The following is a 14,118-nucleotide window of genomic DNA, read 5'->3' as shown; positions in this document are numbered from 1 at the left end:
TTAATTGTAGTCAACATTTTAAATGCATTGTGCAGTGAAGCAGAAACACTTTATAATCAACTGCTTCATCTTTGTGCCTGTGATAAAAAAAAAATTTGGCTCTACATTCAGGAAAAAGAAACCTTTATATATATCTTTATATTTAAAGACACTTTAAAAGTTTAAAAGAGCGTGCCTTAAGTTTTTATTTATCAGGGGAGCGCCTCTCTGTGAGTCCAGGAATGACACCTCGTCAAAGAGTTTTTAACAAAGCTGCTTCTTGATTTGCAAATGACTCCATTCTATGACATGTAACTCTGTCCTCTGTTTACATTTTACACCTCAGCCTATAGAAAGTTAAAGTAGTGGATTTAAAAAGTCGTCTCTGCTTCACCACAAGGAGCATCACGGAACCCTTGTTGCGGTTAAACGCAGTTAAACGCCAAACATTCTCATGCTGTCAAGTTCCTCTTCAAGTTACCTCACGACACATTTCACCACCCTCCAGTTGCTATATTTAATGACATTTGCATGGACACAGTTTGCTTCTCTGGTGTGAAAGAAGAAGAAGAGGTTTATTGACTACCTTTCCCATGTTTTGACAGCTCATGGGGCCAAAGACGTTACAGTACATTCATGTCCACACTTGTTTCCAGACCATGTCCTCATTCTGATTTGTTTCTGATGATTCAGCTCTGTGAGCAGATTTGCATAAATCCTCCACTTGCTCGATGATGATCTCACCCCAACTCTGAGTCAGGCATCTGTATTTGATGAGAGTATAGAAGCCTACAATTTTGGAAATCTTAAGGCGTAATTATTCCTTAACACTTTATCTTCAAATCAAATATACAGTACATTTTAAAAATAAGACTTTAAAACACAGCACTGAGGAGTATGTATACACAGTATGTGTCTGCATTACTGTTCACTAAAAGTATGAATGTATATATGTACAAATGTATGATTGAGATCCTCTACACTGTGGTCAGATCCAAGTCAGACTATGTTGGTATGAATCATTAACTTCGATGTAGAAAAACATGATCTGGGCCACACCAAAAAAGGCCTAGCTTGCACGTAGCAGAAAAAAAAGCACTTACAACTAAAACACATCAATATGATGCAACAAAGAAACCACGAGGCGGAGAGGGCAAATAAATAGGAAGGTAAATCAATGAGAGAAAAGTCTTGCAAAGTCCTGCAAATGAAGGTACCGTTCTCACTGAGAACTATAGTGAAGGCAGAGACAAAAAATACAGATAACAATGTCTGCACTTCAGTGGTTGAACGTTGACTGTGTGCCTTTGCTGTGAAGGAGACAAATACTTGTCAAAAAAACAAAACACCATAATAAGTTAGCTTATCGCAGGGTGTTCTATCAGTGAACACTCTTGGAGACAGTCCCTGCTTATCGTGGGAACATGGACAAAATATCGCCATAAAATCACAGGTTATAGTCCATTCATCCGGAAGTAGCACTTCCTCTTGCGATTTAGACAGAAATGACTTATTTTGAGACACATCAGCTGGGAAACAGAGGACGATGCTGTGTCCTTTACTAAAAGTCTATGTGCTCAGCAGAGAGCATTATCCTGTATGCGTGTGCAAAACGCTGAGAAAGTAAGTAACTCCTCCATTTATTATGAATGCTTTATTCAACATGGCTGGTTTCCTTGGCAACAGAGGGTAGGCCTTGGCTACTTGATGCAGTGGTGCGAGCTGAAATACTCTTCCAACCAAACAGAGCTTCCTATAAGAGAGATATTTTATAGTAAGTATGATTTTCAACTGTTTCGTGGATTGCTACGTGAACAGGAGCAAAAAAAAGAGCAGCTCACCTGCACTGCACTGAGAGTGACCATCCAGCCTCCAGCTGAGTCTCCTCCATGGCATCTCAATGGTGAGGAGCTGAAGACGCCAGCGCTCACGGCCTGAGCATGACCCTGACCCTGAGGGGCAGCTGGTTCTGACTCTGGTGTTACAAATTGGGACAATTGTGTGGATGAAGTAGGAACAGACTGTGCGTGTTGGGTTGGTGCCGCGCCTGTTTCCTCCTCAATGGGTGTATCCTGTGAGCCGCCCAGAACAGAAGAGGAGTTTGAAAGTGGAGGAGCTGACCCAGAGACACAACTGGGTGCTGGACTGCACTCCCCTGAGGTGCTGGGTGGAGTGTGTTTCTTCCTGCGGAGTGTGTCGATCCAGCTGGAGCTGTGTCTGGAGGCAAAGTTGGCCAGGGCCATAGACGAGAGCCTCATGTTCTTTCCTGAGGTGATCAGCTCCCCAAACCCCTCCTGGTGGGCAAAGGCATAGCCTGACCTCCTAGAACCACCCCGAGCACCCAGACGACCCTCTGACATGCTGCCCACGCCGCGCCAGGCATCTCCCACACTGCGACCAACTGGCTTTCGCTTCTTCTGCCGCACCAACTGAGTGTAGCGTACCTGGAGTACGGACAGATGAAAAGGCAGGGGAACATCAGTATTGTCTGAACTACTGTGACTCACAGTTTGTTTTTCTTAGGCCCAACTGGTCTTTCAAAGACCAGCAAAGGCCCTTGTCATTACTAGGTTACACATGAGGGTGGTGTGTGACCTTTGTAGGCATCAGCTCAATGGCCATTTTCAGCGCCGTTGAAAATGGCGCCGTTGTCCGTCTGTCATTGGATGTTAAGCTCGAGCCAATCAAAACATGAGAAGAGACATCTTTTTGTAAGGTGCCTGCGTGCTGCACCCTACAAAAATATGTCTCTTTCAGAAGAGGACCCTACAAGGGGCCATAGAGGTTTATGGGCGGCGCACAACACACCAGTACGGTATGCTCTGCATGGTGGCGTACAAAGGATCTAGGCTGGATGAACAGGAAGTCAACAGGGTAACGTCTGCAGACCGCTGCAGATGTATATGATTAAACTCAAATTTTCTTCCCCCTAAATAAAATAAATGAAATAATAGTAAATAAGACATTTAAGAAATCTAATTTAGAAATGAGATATCAATTATTTAGATATTAAAGTGGTAAAAAAAAAAGATGTCACGTGGAAATTGTGACACACATTTCCACTCTTAACCACGCCTTGGTTGACATCAAATTCCAGAACCTTTCAAGGACTTTCTAGGACCAATTCCCTCAAATTCAAGGACCAGAGAGACAGTGAACAGTAGTGCACTGCTAGTAATTACAACTCGACGTTGTTTCTGCGTAGGCCTAGTCGTACATCAAGCAATGCAGGGAGCATGAAACCCTGCATCATAACAAACAAGTGGTGGGAGACATCTACCTAAATATCAACTTCTTTCTTGCACAAAATTCAAGAACTGTCAATGGCAAATTTCAAAAAGATAAAAACTCCTCTCTAGGGCTCCAGAACCATCTGATTGTGTCTTTTTTTCTTGGATTAATCCATTAGGCACACCTGCAGTTACAAAACCTCTGAGGTGATAAAGCATAACACCGCAACAACTTTGGGAGCCCTTCTGTCAGACGACCTCCATCTGCTGGTAAGAAAGTAATTTTCTCCCATGCAGGAACAGAAGCTGGGATGTGTACAAGTGTCATTTTCTCCCTGACAGTGTGTGACAGAGGTGTCTCAGGCCCTGTCTTTAACATGAACACTTCTTGTTCTGCACACAAAGCCGTAGTTGTGACTGCAGGGAAAACAACACCGAAATAACTTTGCAATAACATGCTTGACAGCTGGTTTGGTTGGTATGCCTGGGTAGCTCAAGACACTATTAGTCTACATGTAATAAAATCAACAGCTTGTGCCATTAGGGTCCAGTGTTCAAGTCAATATTTGCTCTGCATTTAAAGTGCATGAGGACACTGATGGTAAGCAGTCATCACATTCACGCACACACACACACACACACACACACACGCAAACACACACGCGCAACACACTCTGTGTTGACTTCCATTAATTTGGACAAAGCATTATCCCTAACTGATCCGTTTTGGTCTCCATGAGAACTACTGGTCCTGATGAGGTCAGTGTTTACGCCAGAAAAGGTCCCAAATACACACACACACACACGCATACACACACACACACACACACACACAGTGAGATGAACAGTTTGTGCAGTTAATCATTGGCAGAGGCAGAGAGTTTCCTGACATGTTGAAAGATAAGACAGTGACGCGCGTCGTGATGAAAGCGATGGAGACATCAGTGTGCCTTTTCTCACCGTGTCGGAGAGCTGAGGTTTCAGGTCCAGCTTGAGGAAGCGGAATGCCAAGACTGGAACTATGCATATTGCTGTGGCCATTGCAATAGTTAACCACACGACTGGCTGCAATAGTGTGCTCTGTGCACTACCTGAGACAAACATAAACAAGAAAGTAGAACAAAGTCATAGAACACAATATTCAAAATGTGACAATTGTGGTGGAGTGAAAAGATGTCAGACTGCGACTGCAGTGATTATCATATTCTTATATATATATAAAACTATATAGTATGACCGATACACTGGGTATCTAATATCATGAACACATTTAACTGACAGCTATTTTTGATGTCATTTAACTCTCTCTGTGTCAATTTCACTCGATGTCACAAGTCATGTCTCTTTTTATGACTTTATGTTGGTGAGCCAAAGGCAAATTTCCACCTTGGTGGACATTAAAGTCTATTCTATTCTATTTTCTTTGTTAAAGTATGTGTTCATCAGCTCTGTATTTTCACTGATCTGGAGTGTTTGCTCCAAGTCGTGGTGAAACGTTGCCAGTATCTGACAATACTTTATCCAATCGTTGAATAAATGGCCACCTCACCAAACACATGCAGTGACGTGGGGAGGAGGGAGAGGAATGCTACAGACGGGTTCATTACAAGTATAATACTGGACCCTGCGTGTATACCTGACCTTCTTATTCAATCTTTTTGGTTTTACTCTGTAAAAATCTAACATCATCTAAGGGTTACTGTTAAAAATGCATTAAAAATACAACAACTAGAGAAAGCACTGAGAGAGACAAAACCTCCACCAAGGTCACTCTGATTCCCATATTCTGGATCCATATCTGGATATCCACCAAGATCTAATAATGTCTTCCATGAGCCACAACCTCATTTATCCACATATGACATTTACTTTTTGAGATTACGCGAGTAAAAGACAGAAAAAGTGAAATTGGCTTGTTTATAAATATCTCTACATTAGGCATCATTTCATCAGTCACAATAATCCAGTAGTGATACACAGTGTGTGGTGTGTGTATGTGCGTATGTGTGTAAAGAGGAGGACTGACCTACAAAGTGGAACTGACTGGGAAAGATCCTAAAGAGGGCCTGACTGTGTAGCGCGAACATGATGGTGAAGAAAGAGCCGAGCGAGCCCCACACAAACACATGGTTGATGACTGTCCAGAAGCCGGTGTCGAGAGTGATCTGAACACAAAAGCATGTGTTAAAAAAACAAAACAAAACAACATGATGGAACGACGGAAAGCTAAAACCACTGTGGGCACAAGCACCTGTACGCTGACCACGATGACCAGAGCTGTTGCCGTGGTGACAGCGAAGGTCTGGTAGTCGGCAAGGGGCACTCCGTTGCTCTGGGTGGCATCAGACAGGACAGCATAGGTGACAAAAAACAGTACCACTGATGTGTAAATACCCTGGGTGATGCAGATGAAGAACTCTTTTTTGTTGAAAAGGAGGTTGAGCTGCCCGGGCTCATACAGCTTTGGATACTCCAGACTCCTGTGGTCAGGAACGTCCTGTAATAGGACAGAATTCAGCTTTGAGCTAAATGTTAATGCACAAATGCTACCTGCTCAAGACGTACTATCACAATAAATAGACATGGTGTCGAAGTGCTACTAGCTGTGTTATTGGTTGAGCTTTAAACACCGACTTCTAGTGCTGTGGCCTGACTGATGACCCACATAAACCTACATCACTGATAATAAAACAGCTACATTTCTTTTGTCATGGTTGATCAAGTACAGAAATGTAACATTCATGTTTTCAATTTCAAAGGAAAGAAGAATATGAAGGACAGGACCCCTACAAAATGACATGGGAATAATCAATGGAGAATTACTGATGCAGTGAGATTCATTCAGACCTGGTCAAAAATCCCCATGGCCAGCACAGGGAGGGAGGTGTAGACGATGTTGAAGAGGGTGATGAAGTACTGATCATAAACAGTCTATGAGAGAGAGAGGAGATACACATAAACACACACGGTCAACATCATGGCGGTGATTTTCTCACACCTCGGTATTGATGTTATGTTGTTGCCATGACCTCTGCTCTCTGACCTGAGCGGAGAAGCCACAAAAGAAACCGAACCAGAAGTGCACCATGGTGAAGGCAAAGTTCTTGTAGAAGAAGTAGCAGAGGAAACGGCACATGCGCAGGTAGGACCAGCGGCCGTGGACCAGCAGGAGCCGCTGAAGGAAGCGAAACTGGGAGAAAGAGTAGTCACTGGACAGTACGGCCTGAATCCCCTCCTGACCTGAGATACCAACTCCAATATGAGCGCCTGGAGTGATGAGGAGACACAGACAGAGACAAAGACATAAAGTCATACAGGAAAAAAATACTTCCTCTTTTTTTTCTCTGATGTTCTTATTTAAGGCTTGTAGATTTATTGCCATATCTATTAATCACAAGTACTTTTTTTGTGGTGAGTGTGAAATGATGTAATGTAATCACACATTTTCAGATCACACGTCACAGGATGTAAAACAAGGCAAACCGTGATGTACGTGTACAGTCATGAAATGACACAACGCTTACAAAAGACACAACATTGCAAACACACTGAGACAAACAAAACAAGTGGTTACATTTAGTTACTCAACATTTAGTTACTTCATTTTGGTTCCCGCAAAAATCAAGCAATAAAGCTGCAGTACGCAACTTTTGAGGATTTCTTTTGTTGTTGTTATTATGAGTCTTTGTGAACAGAAACAATGTAACATTATTTGTATGCTGCCATTAAATTGAATAAGAAATACTATGAAACTGCTGAACTATCAGGGATTTTGAGCAGTAGAACAGGTTTGTTTGCAGCTGTCTCACTTTACTAGTGCCATGTTGCTGTTGCCTCTGTCTGTCCTCACATAAAATGAATCCCTTCTGTGTCGCCAGGTGACGTTTATATAATGAGAAGCACCGACAGGGCTTCTCACACTTGCACGGTTCCATTCCTTCAACCAAATTTCTAACCAGCCATCAGTGGGCCTGTCATGTGAGCTGTACACGAGAGAAAGAAGGAAGGAGCATACAGTGGTCTCTGGACAATTTTCTGAGTCAACAGAAGGAAAACTTGCAGAAGCTCAGTGTAATCTGCCATGTTGCCAGTATCATGTTTACTTCTGCCTGCCAGTGATGATGTAGGGTGGTGGAACTTTGGTTCTGTTTAACTGGTAACTGGTGGAAACCATATCGCTGTGAAAGCCACAGGCGGCTTAATCAGCATTGTTTATCTTTTTAAAAGTTATGCACAGTAGTTTTAAGTCAGATAACCAGTCTTATTCAACACAAATGTACAGTGTATCACATTACATCTTTTCATACAACATTTCCAAAAGGCTCAGCTTAAATTTATTTGGTATCTTGGAAACTTTGGGATGGCCACTGCATGTCAGTGAGGTTAAAAAAGACTGAACATGCTTAGAAACCAATCCTCAACCACTGCAACACACATTTCCACAGAGCATCCACTACCTCTGAAAGAATAGACAAACAGCTTCTGTGAACAACATTGCAAAGACCTACTTCTCTCTCCATCTCAAAAAGAATCCAGTTACATTTCCTCCTTTCTTCTCTGCAAACACTTAATGCATTGATCCAGTCTGCGGAACTCACTCTTAATCATGCTAACGTCATTAGCGCCGTCTCCTATAGCCAGAGTGACAGCCCTCTTGTGTTTCTTGATGAGCTCCACCACCTGAGCTTTTTGCAGTGGTGTGACTCTGCAGCAGATCACTGCTTTGCACGCGCACGCTGTTGACACAAATTCAGTCTCCATGTCTGCTTCGAGAGCATGGGCCTGTGAGAGAACAGGGAAAAGAGAGTCAGACGTTTAAGGTTAACTGTAAAGCAAAAGGGTCACAGTTCCTGCTGTGCCATTTTTGTAATGTTTGCTCTATTGATAACACGTTTCTGGCGAGTTGTCATTTCCTGACAGTTGGCAGTTTATTTCTTCACGGCCTGTTTTGTGTGTGTGTGTGTGTGTGTGCAGTATGATATTGTACATAAGTGTAGTGTTATTCATACCAGACTGTGACCGTTGATTATGAGGGCAAACTCTCCAGAGATGCTGTCCATGACATTGGAGGAAGGTGGAGGAGGAGGTGGAGGAAGAGGGGGAGGAGGAGGAGGAGGAGGAGGAGGGGAGGAGCAATGCAGCTGCTTTTCTCCTCCACCTCCTCCTCCTCCTTCCTCTTGTCCTTCTCTGATTCCATTACCAGTGAAGCGTGCCTCTCCCCATCCCTCCATCCCTGCCTCCTTCCCTCCATCTGTGGATCGTGACAGCTCTATCATCCTTTCCTTCGCTCTCCTGAGAAAGAAGACAAACACACTCCACATTAACGGGGCTTGTCTGTGTGACAAAAACAACACAGCTGACCAAATGAAGAGGTTAACAGAACAGATGGAATGAGGATGGAAGAGAAGAAAAGCAGATGCAGACGAGCAAGTAGAAATAAAAACAGGAAGGGTCAAAATTGAAAAAGAGCAGGTCAGCAAAGAGACTATGTTTATACCTTGCATTTTGTAAGTATCTTCCCTATTTCTTTTTTTAAGTTTCAGTCGTATTAAGGTTGTATCAACACACTGTGTTGCGTGTATTATCTTTCCTATGGGCTCACTCACTGCACGTTCCTAACATGTTTGTCAACTTTCTGAGCGACTCATTTTGCAATTCAAGTTGTGAAAACTGTTGTGTGCAATCTTTAAACCATGAAAACTGTGGAGAACCACACATTAGGGAAATGCAGTGTGTGCTCAAACATGTGGCAGTCACAGCAACACAACACTGACAAAATCAATGACTCAAAAATAGCATTTTTATGAAGATTTTAGCAAACTTGCAGTCCATCCAAACAGAGACACTGACCTCAGCTCCTGCCGCACGCTCTGGACCGTGTGACCACTGATGATGAACACCTCAGTCATATCATCTGTCAGCATCTTGCACGAGTAACCTATGTTGACAGCCGTCTCTGTGTAAAGGAGTGAGAGCAAGTTACCTGACTGTACCTGGATTTTTTAGTTGAGCATAGTGGTTTATAGTTCAGGTCCATTAAATGCTCTTGAAACCACAAACTTCTATAATTAGAGTCTCTTCAGTTTTACGTCAACCTGTCTGCAGTTGTTTGGTGATAATTGCTCAGTGCGACCAACAGTTTTATCAAGCTTTAACCAACAATATTGATTGTTCTTGAAAGCTGAGCTCTTTCCTAGTACAAGGGGACTCAAACTTTTATAAATGCCGGTAAGTTTGCAGCATGCAATCTGACCCCTGAAATTAGTTGTAAAAGTGCATCCCTCTCACCCTGCTTGTCTCCAGTGAGAACCCAGATTTTAATGTTGGCCAGAGAGAGAACAGCAATGGTCTCGGGTACACCTTCCTGCAGCTTGTCCTCGATGGCTGTTGCACCCAGGAGCTGGACACATACACACACACACACACACACACACACAGACAGACAGACAAAAACATGGACAATCTTCACCATCACAACAGCAGAACATTTAGAAAGGATTTCAAAGTTCAAACTTCTATGTTATGACTTCATCGCGCTTGTATAATACAGTGGAAAACAGATTACTACACATCTCTCTCATTAAAGGTGCTACATGTAAGAAGTGTATTATAGTAAGACATAAAATGGCCAAGGGCCACACGGTTGGTTAGCACTCTTGCCTTTGTAGCAACAAGACCCGGGTTTGCGACCCGGTGGGTTCTCCGGTTTCCTCCCACAGTCCAAAAACATGCAATATGAGGATTAAGTAAATTGACACTCTGATGGTTGTTTGTCTCTATGTGGTTTTGTGATGGACTGGTGACAAGACTCGGAGGCAACCCCGAAAATGCCAGTTAGCCGTCATTGTCACCTTGTGGTCTCCTCTCATCATGTGATGATTCTATGCTGTTGCTCTAAAGCAGACACATGTTTACTTTGAAAACTAACCATAAAGATTCAATGTTTATGAAAATAAAACAGATGGAGGGACAGTTATGAACGTGGATGTGTTTGTGCATGAATGCCAGGTATAAGTGCAGCATCTCATTTAAGTCATTTGTCAAATCTGGCTACTTGAACCACACTCATGCAATGTTTTGAGATTGGGATTGCAGAAATCCTTAAAATGTCCCTTGATTTTGTTTAGGGAAGGATATACATGTTTTCTGAAAGACAATGTACAGAGGAAGTAAAAGTCAAAAGAGTGTGACTGACCATCATGTCTTGCTCTATCTGCTCATAGGTAACTGCCAGGTGGTCTTCTCTGCAGTTGGCGGCCTTGCCAGCACAGCGGTGGCTCTCTGACCAAGCCTCCCACTCGCCCTCGGACAGGTCTCTGTAGGCCAGTGCCAATGTCCGGAGACCATCAGCTGCATATTCCTGACATGCATGTACAAACAGGGACATGAACAACCTACTCAAATTCTGACATAAAGATACAAATGGTCTGTGTTGGGCAAGCTACTTAATATAAAATATAGTGAGCTAAGCTACCAGTTACTCTACATTAAATTAAGCTTCACTACCCCTCAGAGAAATGTAGCAAGCTAAGCTACAGCAACATGGCAAAAGTAGTTTAACTACATCTGAGCTATTTCTTTTTTTATATTGGAACAACTTCATTCCAAGTCAAAGCTATCTCAGTGATCAATAAAATTTATCAGACAGATAAGCAGGCAAAAATGTTACATAATAAAACAATAAGCTGTGCTCTCACTGCTCCAAAACCTGAACACACAAACCAAACAAAATGTCTGCACAAACTTGTGCTCCACATGGTAACAAAAAGCAGGTGTTGAAAGTGTGTGTATGTTCATCTATGTTTGTGTGTGTGTGTCTGTGTATGCGCACACACCTGTGTTTGCATGGGTATGCTCAATAACTTGGGCACATTTGCAGGACAAACTGCAAGTTAACTCAGTAACTTAACTCAAACCACAGTATCAAAAGAATAACAACCTGCTCCAAACTGCTCTATTATGTTTATTTTGAACTATGCAATTAAAGATAATGTGCAACTGACTCTGTCCAGGACAGTGGGTCAACTCTCATCAACTAAACTAAACACATGACATGACAACACAGGAGGAGGTGGAGGACAATTACAGTATCTGTAAGGCTTTTGGAAATCAAAAATTCATAGATTATATCTGTTTGTTTATGGCTATTATAGCATTTCTCATATTATTTAATGTTGTGTTTTCACAGGCATTTACCATGAAGCTGATTCAATAGGTAATGCTTCCACGTCCACTGTTGTAGTGAAATATCAGGAAGAGTTGTGTGTTGGATCTGTCATCAGTATACAGTAAGAATGATAACAAATGCATCAATCATCACTGATGGTCATTCAAACACATATATTTCTCATGGTTCCTATCGGCCCCTAATCCAGACCCACTGACCCAGAACTATGGAGGCACACATGAAGCACTGGTATTATCTGTACATTAACATGAGCTTTAGGTCGATTCAATTCAACTTTCTACACGAAACTTAAAGTGAAATATCTCATCTTTCTGCTTTTGATGTGGTCAAGAGCACTGACTACCTGCCTACCTATCTGACTGTCTGACTGACCTACCTACCTACAGGAAAACAAATCATGGAGGAAAAGCAGGAGATGTCAAGGGAGGTTCTAAGATTTAGGAAGATCATGGAGAAGTCCATTTGCAGGCAGGAAGGTCCTGCCAATGGTCCTACAATTGAACAATGTATTCAACGTCTCAAGAAGAAGTTTGACAGTGAAGATGCAGAGGTAGTTCCTCAAGACCGGTTGGACCAGTTGGAAGGTAGAGATGGTAGAGTGTGGTATCTCCCTCACCACCCAAAGAAGAAAAGCATAAGAGTGGTCTTTGATTGTGTAGCAGGATTTAGGGGAACCTCTTTAAACTGTCAGCTCTTACAAGGTCCTGACCTCACACATTCTCTCTTTGGTGTCTTAACAAGATTTAGACAGGAGAACATTGCTCTAATGACTGATATCCAAGCTATGTTCCATGGTTGGTTGCTGATCTTGCTGACATTTGTGCAAAGGGAGTCAGTTATAGCTATGACCCGTTAGGATTGTTGTCTCCACTCACCTTGTTACCAAAGATGCTGTTGCAAAAGATGTGTCGAAAAAACATGTCATGGGATTATCCCATACCCCCCACATTCTCACAGCAATGGACGGAATGGCTGATAGACCTGGAGAACATGGTGGAGTTTAAGGTGGATCACTGCATCAAACCAAAAGACTTTGGGGAACTCATACATGCACAGTTACATCACTTTGCAGATGCTAGCGACCATGGTTATGGCACAGTGTCATTGCAGTTGGAGAACTGCCATTGCAGTTGGAGGAATCCTGCTATGCTGACTGTGCTGAAGTACATCAATAATGAGACCAAAAGATTCCACACCTTTTGTGGCAAATAGAGTGGCCTCTATAAGAGAAGCAACAAATGTTAATCGGTGGAGGTATGTCAGCTCAAAGAGCAATCCTGCTGTCGAAGCATCTAGAGGTCTGTCTAACTTCCTGACATGTAAAAAGTGGATTGAGGGTCCAGACTTTCTCCAAAGGCTGGAGGTAGATTGGCCACCACCTTCTGCTCCACAGCCCATTTCAAAAGAGGATCCAGAGGTCAAAAGGGACCTAATGGCAAATGTCATTATCTCTGGCTTGGCGGATGCCACTACAAAACTTATTCTTCACTTTTCTGAGTGGACTAAGCTCAAGACCTCAGTTGCCTGGTTCCTTAGGCTCAAATCTAATCTCCTGGAACTAATGAGAAAAAGGACAGAGATAGTTAAGTATTTGGTCGGCTCACCCACGCAATCAGTTGAAGAGGAGATGAGAAAGTCCAGAGATGCTATTGAAGGTCATTCACTTTGTGGGAGTGACCTCTCTAGAGTAGAATCTGCTATAATTAGCTTCAGTCAGCGGTCAGCATTCATGGAAGAAATCACTTTGATTTTGGGGAGTTGAGCGTCATGTTTACAGAAAACCAGTGACATCTAAAGGCTGGAAAGTCACTATAGACAGCTCTCAGTCCAATAATGGACTGTGTTTGTTGTTAATGGCACTAAACTCGAGCTGCTCCAAGGTTGACTCCAAAGAGGCTCCACATTGTGTTCATTCCTTGCTGGTTCAGTACGAACTGGTGCGACCCCTAAACATAGATAATGACTCAGCAGAGAATGTGTTATTCCAGAGAAAGCTTGTGTCTTCCAGATGCTAATGTATTAGACCCATATACATTGTCAAAGCATCAAATGGAATATTGACCTGAAAAACTGTTTCCAAACACCTATGAATTTCCTGCCAACACAACAGTAATCGTATTTTTAAAGTAAACATGCTAATTTCGCTTTTTAACATGCCAGAAAAAGAAAAAAATCACCAAACACCATTCTCTCACTGCAAAATAGACCGTTTCATAGATGAAAAGCTTCGGCTTATAGACGAATCCAGGGAACCGCTCTGCTACCTGTAACGAAGTTACTGCCCAACACTGCAAATGATACAATACCACCACACCGTGGTGTAGTGGTTAGTGCTGTTGCAACAAAAAGACCTGGATTCACAACGTAGTCGAAACAAGGGCCTTCTGCATGTTCTCCCCATGTATGTGTGTGTGTGTGTGGGGGGGGGGGGGGGGGGGGACTTCACACAAACCAAACACATGCAGAGGCTAATTGAACACTCTCATATGTGTGAATGTGAGAGTGAATGGTTGTGTGTTCTCCCTGCAATGGACTGGCAACCTGTCCTGCCTGTGTCATTGGTGTCAGTGATCTGTGACCCTCATGTAGAGGATTAAGCAGTATGCAATGGATGGATGGGTGGATATACAAATGAGGAGCAAAAATATTCTATAACATTATAACTGGTATTGAAAAGACAATACAAAAGACGACAATGTCACAGCTGCTTGTGGAGCGAGC

At 42.7% G+C, this 14,118-nt stretch overlaps 1 protein-coding gene across 3 annotated transcripts in view; it reads right to left on the bottom strand.

The window, feature by feature from the left end:
* Nucleotides 1-184: 184 nt before the first annotated feature.
* atp8b2 (ATPase phospholipid transporting 8B2) overlaps nt 185-14,118 on the bottom strand; it is a 29,274-nt gene continuing 15,340 nt past the window's right edge. For 2 of the 3 annotated variants that reach the window (XM_058648291.1, XM_058648290.1), the window contains 12 exons: nt 10,405-10,569; nt 9,498-9,609; nt 9,060-9,165; nt 8,219-8,501; nt 7,808-7,991; nt 6,253-6,476; nt 6,057-6,140; nt 5,461-5,706; nt 5,236-5,374; nt 4,170-4,300; nt 1,821-2,423; nt 186-1,732 (listed from right to left, as the gene is read on the bottom strand). In XM_058648291.1, the coding sequence (XP_058504274.1) occupies nt 1,634-1,732; nt 1,821-2,423; nt 4,170-4,300; nt 5,236-5,374; nt 5,461-5,706; nt 6,057-6,140; nt 6,253-6,476; nt 7,808-7,991; nt 8,219-8,501; nt 9,060-9,165; nt 9,498-9,609; nt 10,405-10,569 (2,376 nt within the window). In that variant the 3' untranslated portion in view covers nt 186-1,633. Of the gene's footprint in view, nt 1,733-1,820; nt 2,424-4,169; nt 4,301-5,235; nt 5,375-5,460; nt 5,707-6,056; nt 6,141-6,252; nt 6,477-7,807; nt 7,992-8,218; nt 8,502-9,059; nt 9,166-9,497; nt 9,610-10,404; nt 10,570-14,118 lie in introns of all 3 variants that reach the window. The other variant, XM_058648292.1, reaches the window with a different exon arrangement.

Source organism: Solea solea, chromosome 13 (assembly GCF_958295425.1).
Source record: "Solea solea chromosome 13, fSolSol10.1, whole genome shotgun sequence".
NCBI classification, from domain to species: Eukaryota; Metazoa; Chordata; class Actinopteri; order Pleuronectiformes; family Soleidae; genus Solea; species Solea solea.
This window is presented reverse-complemented; position numbering and strand designations above follow the sequence as displayed.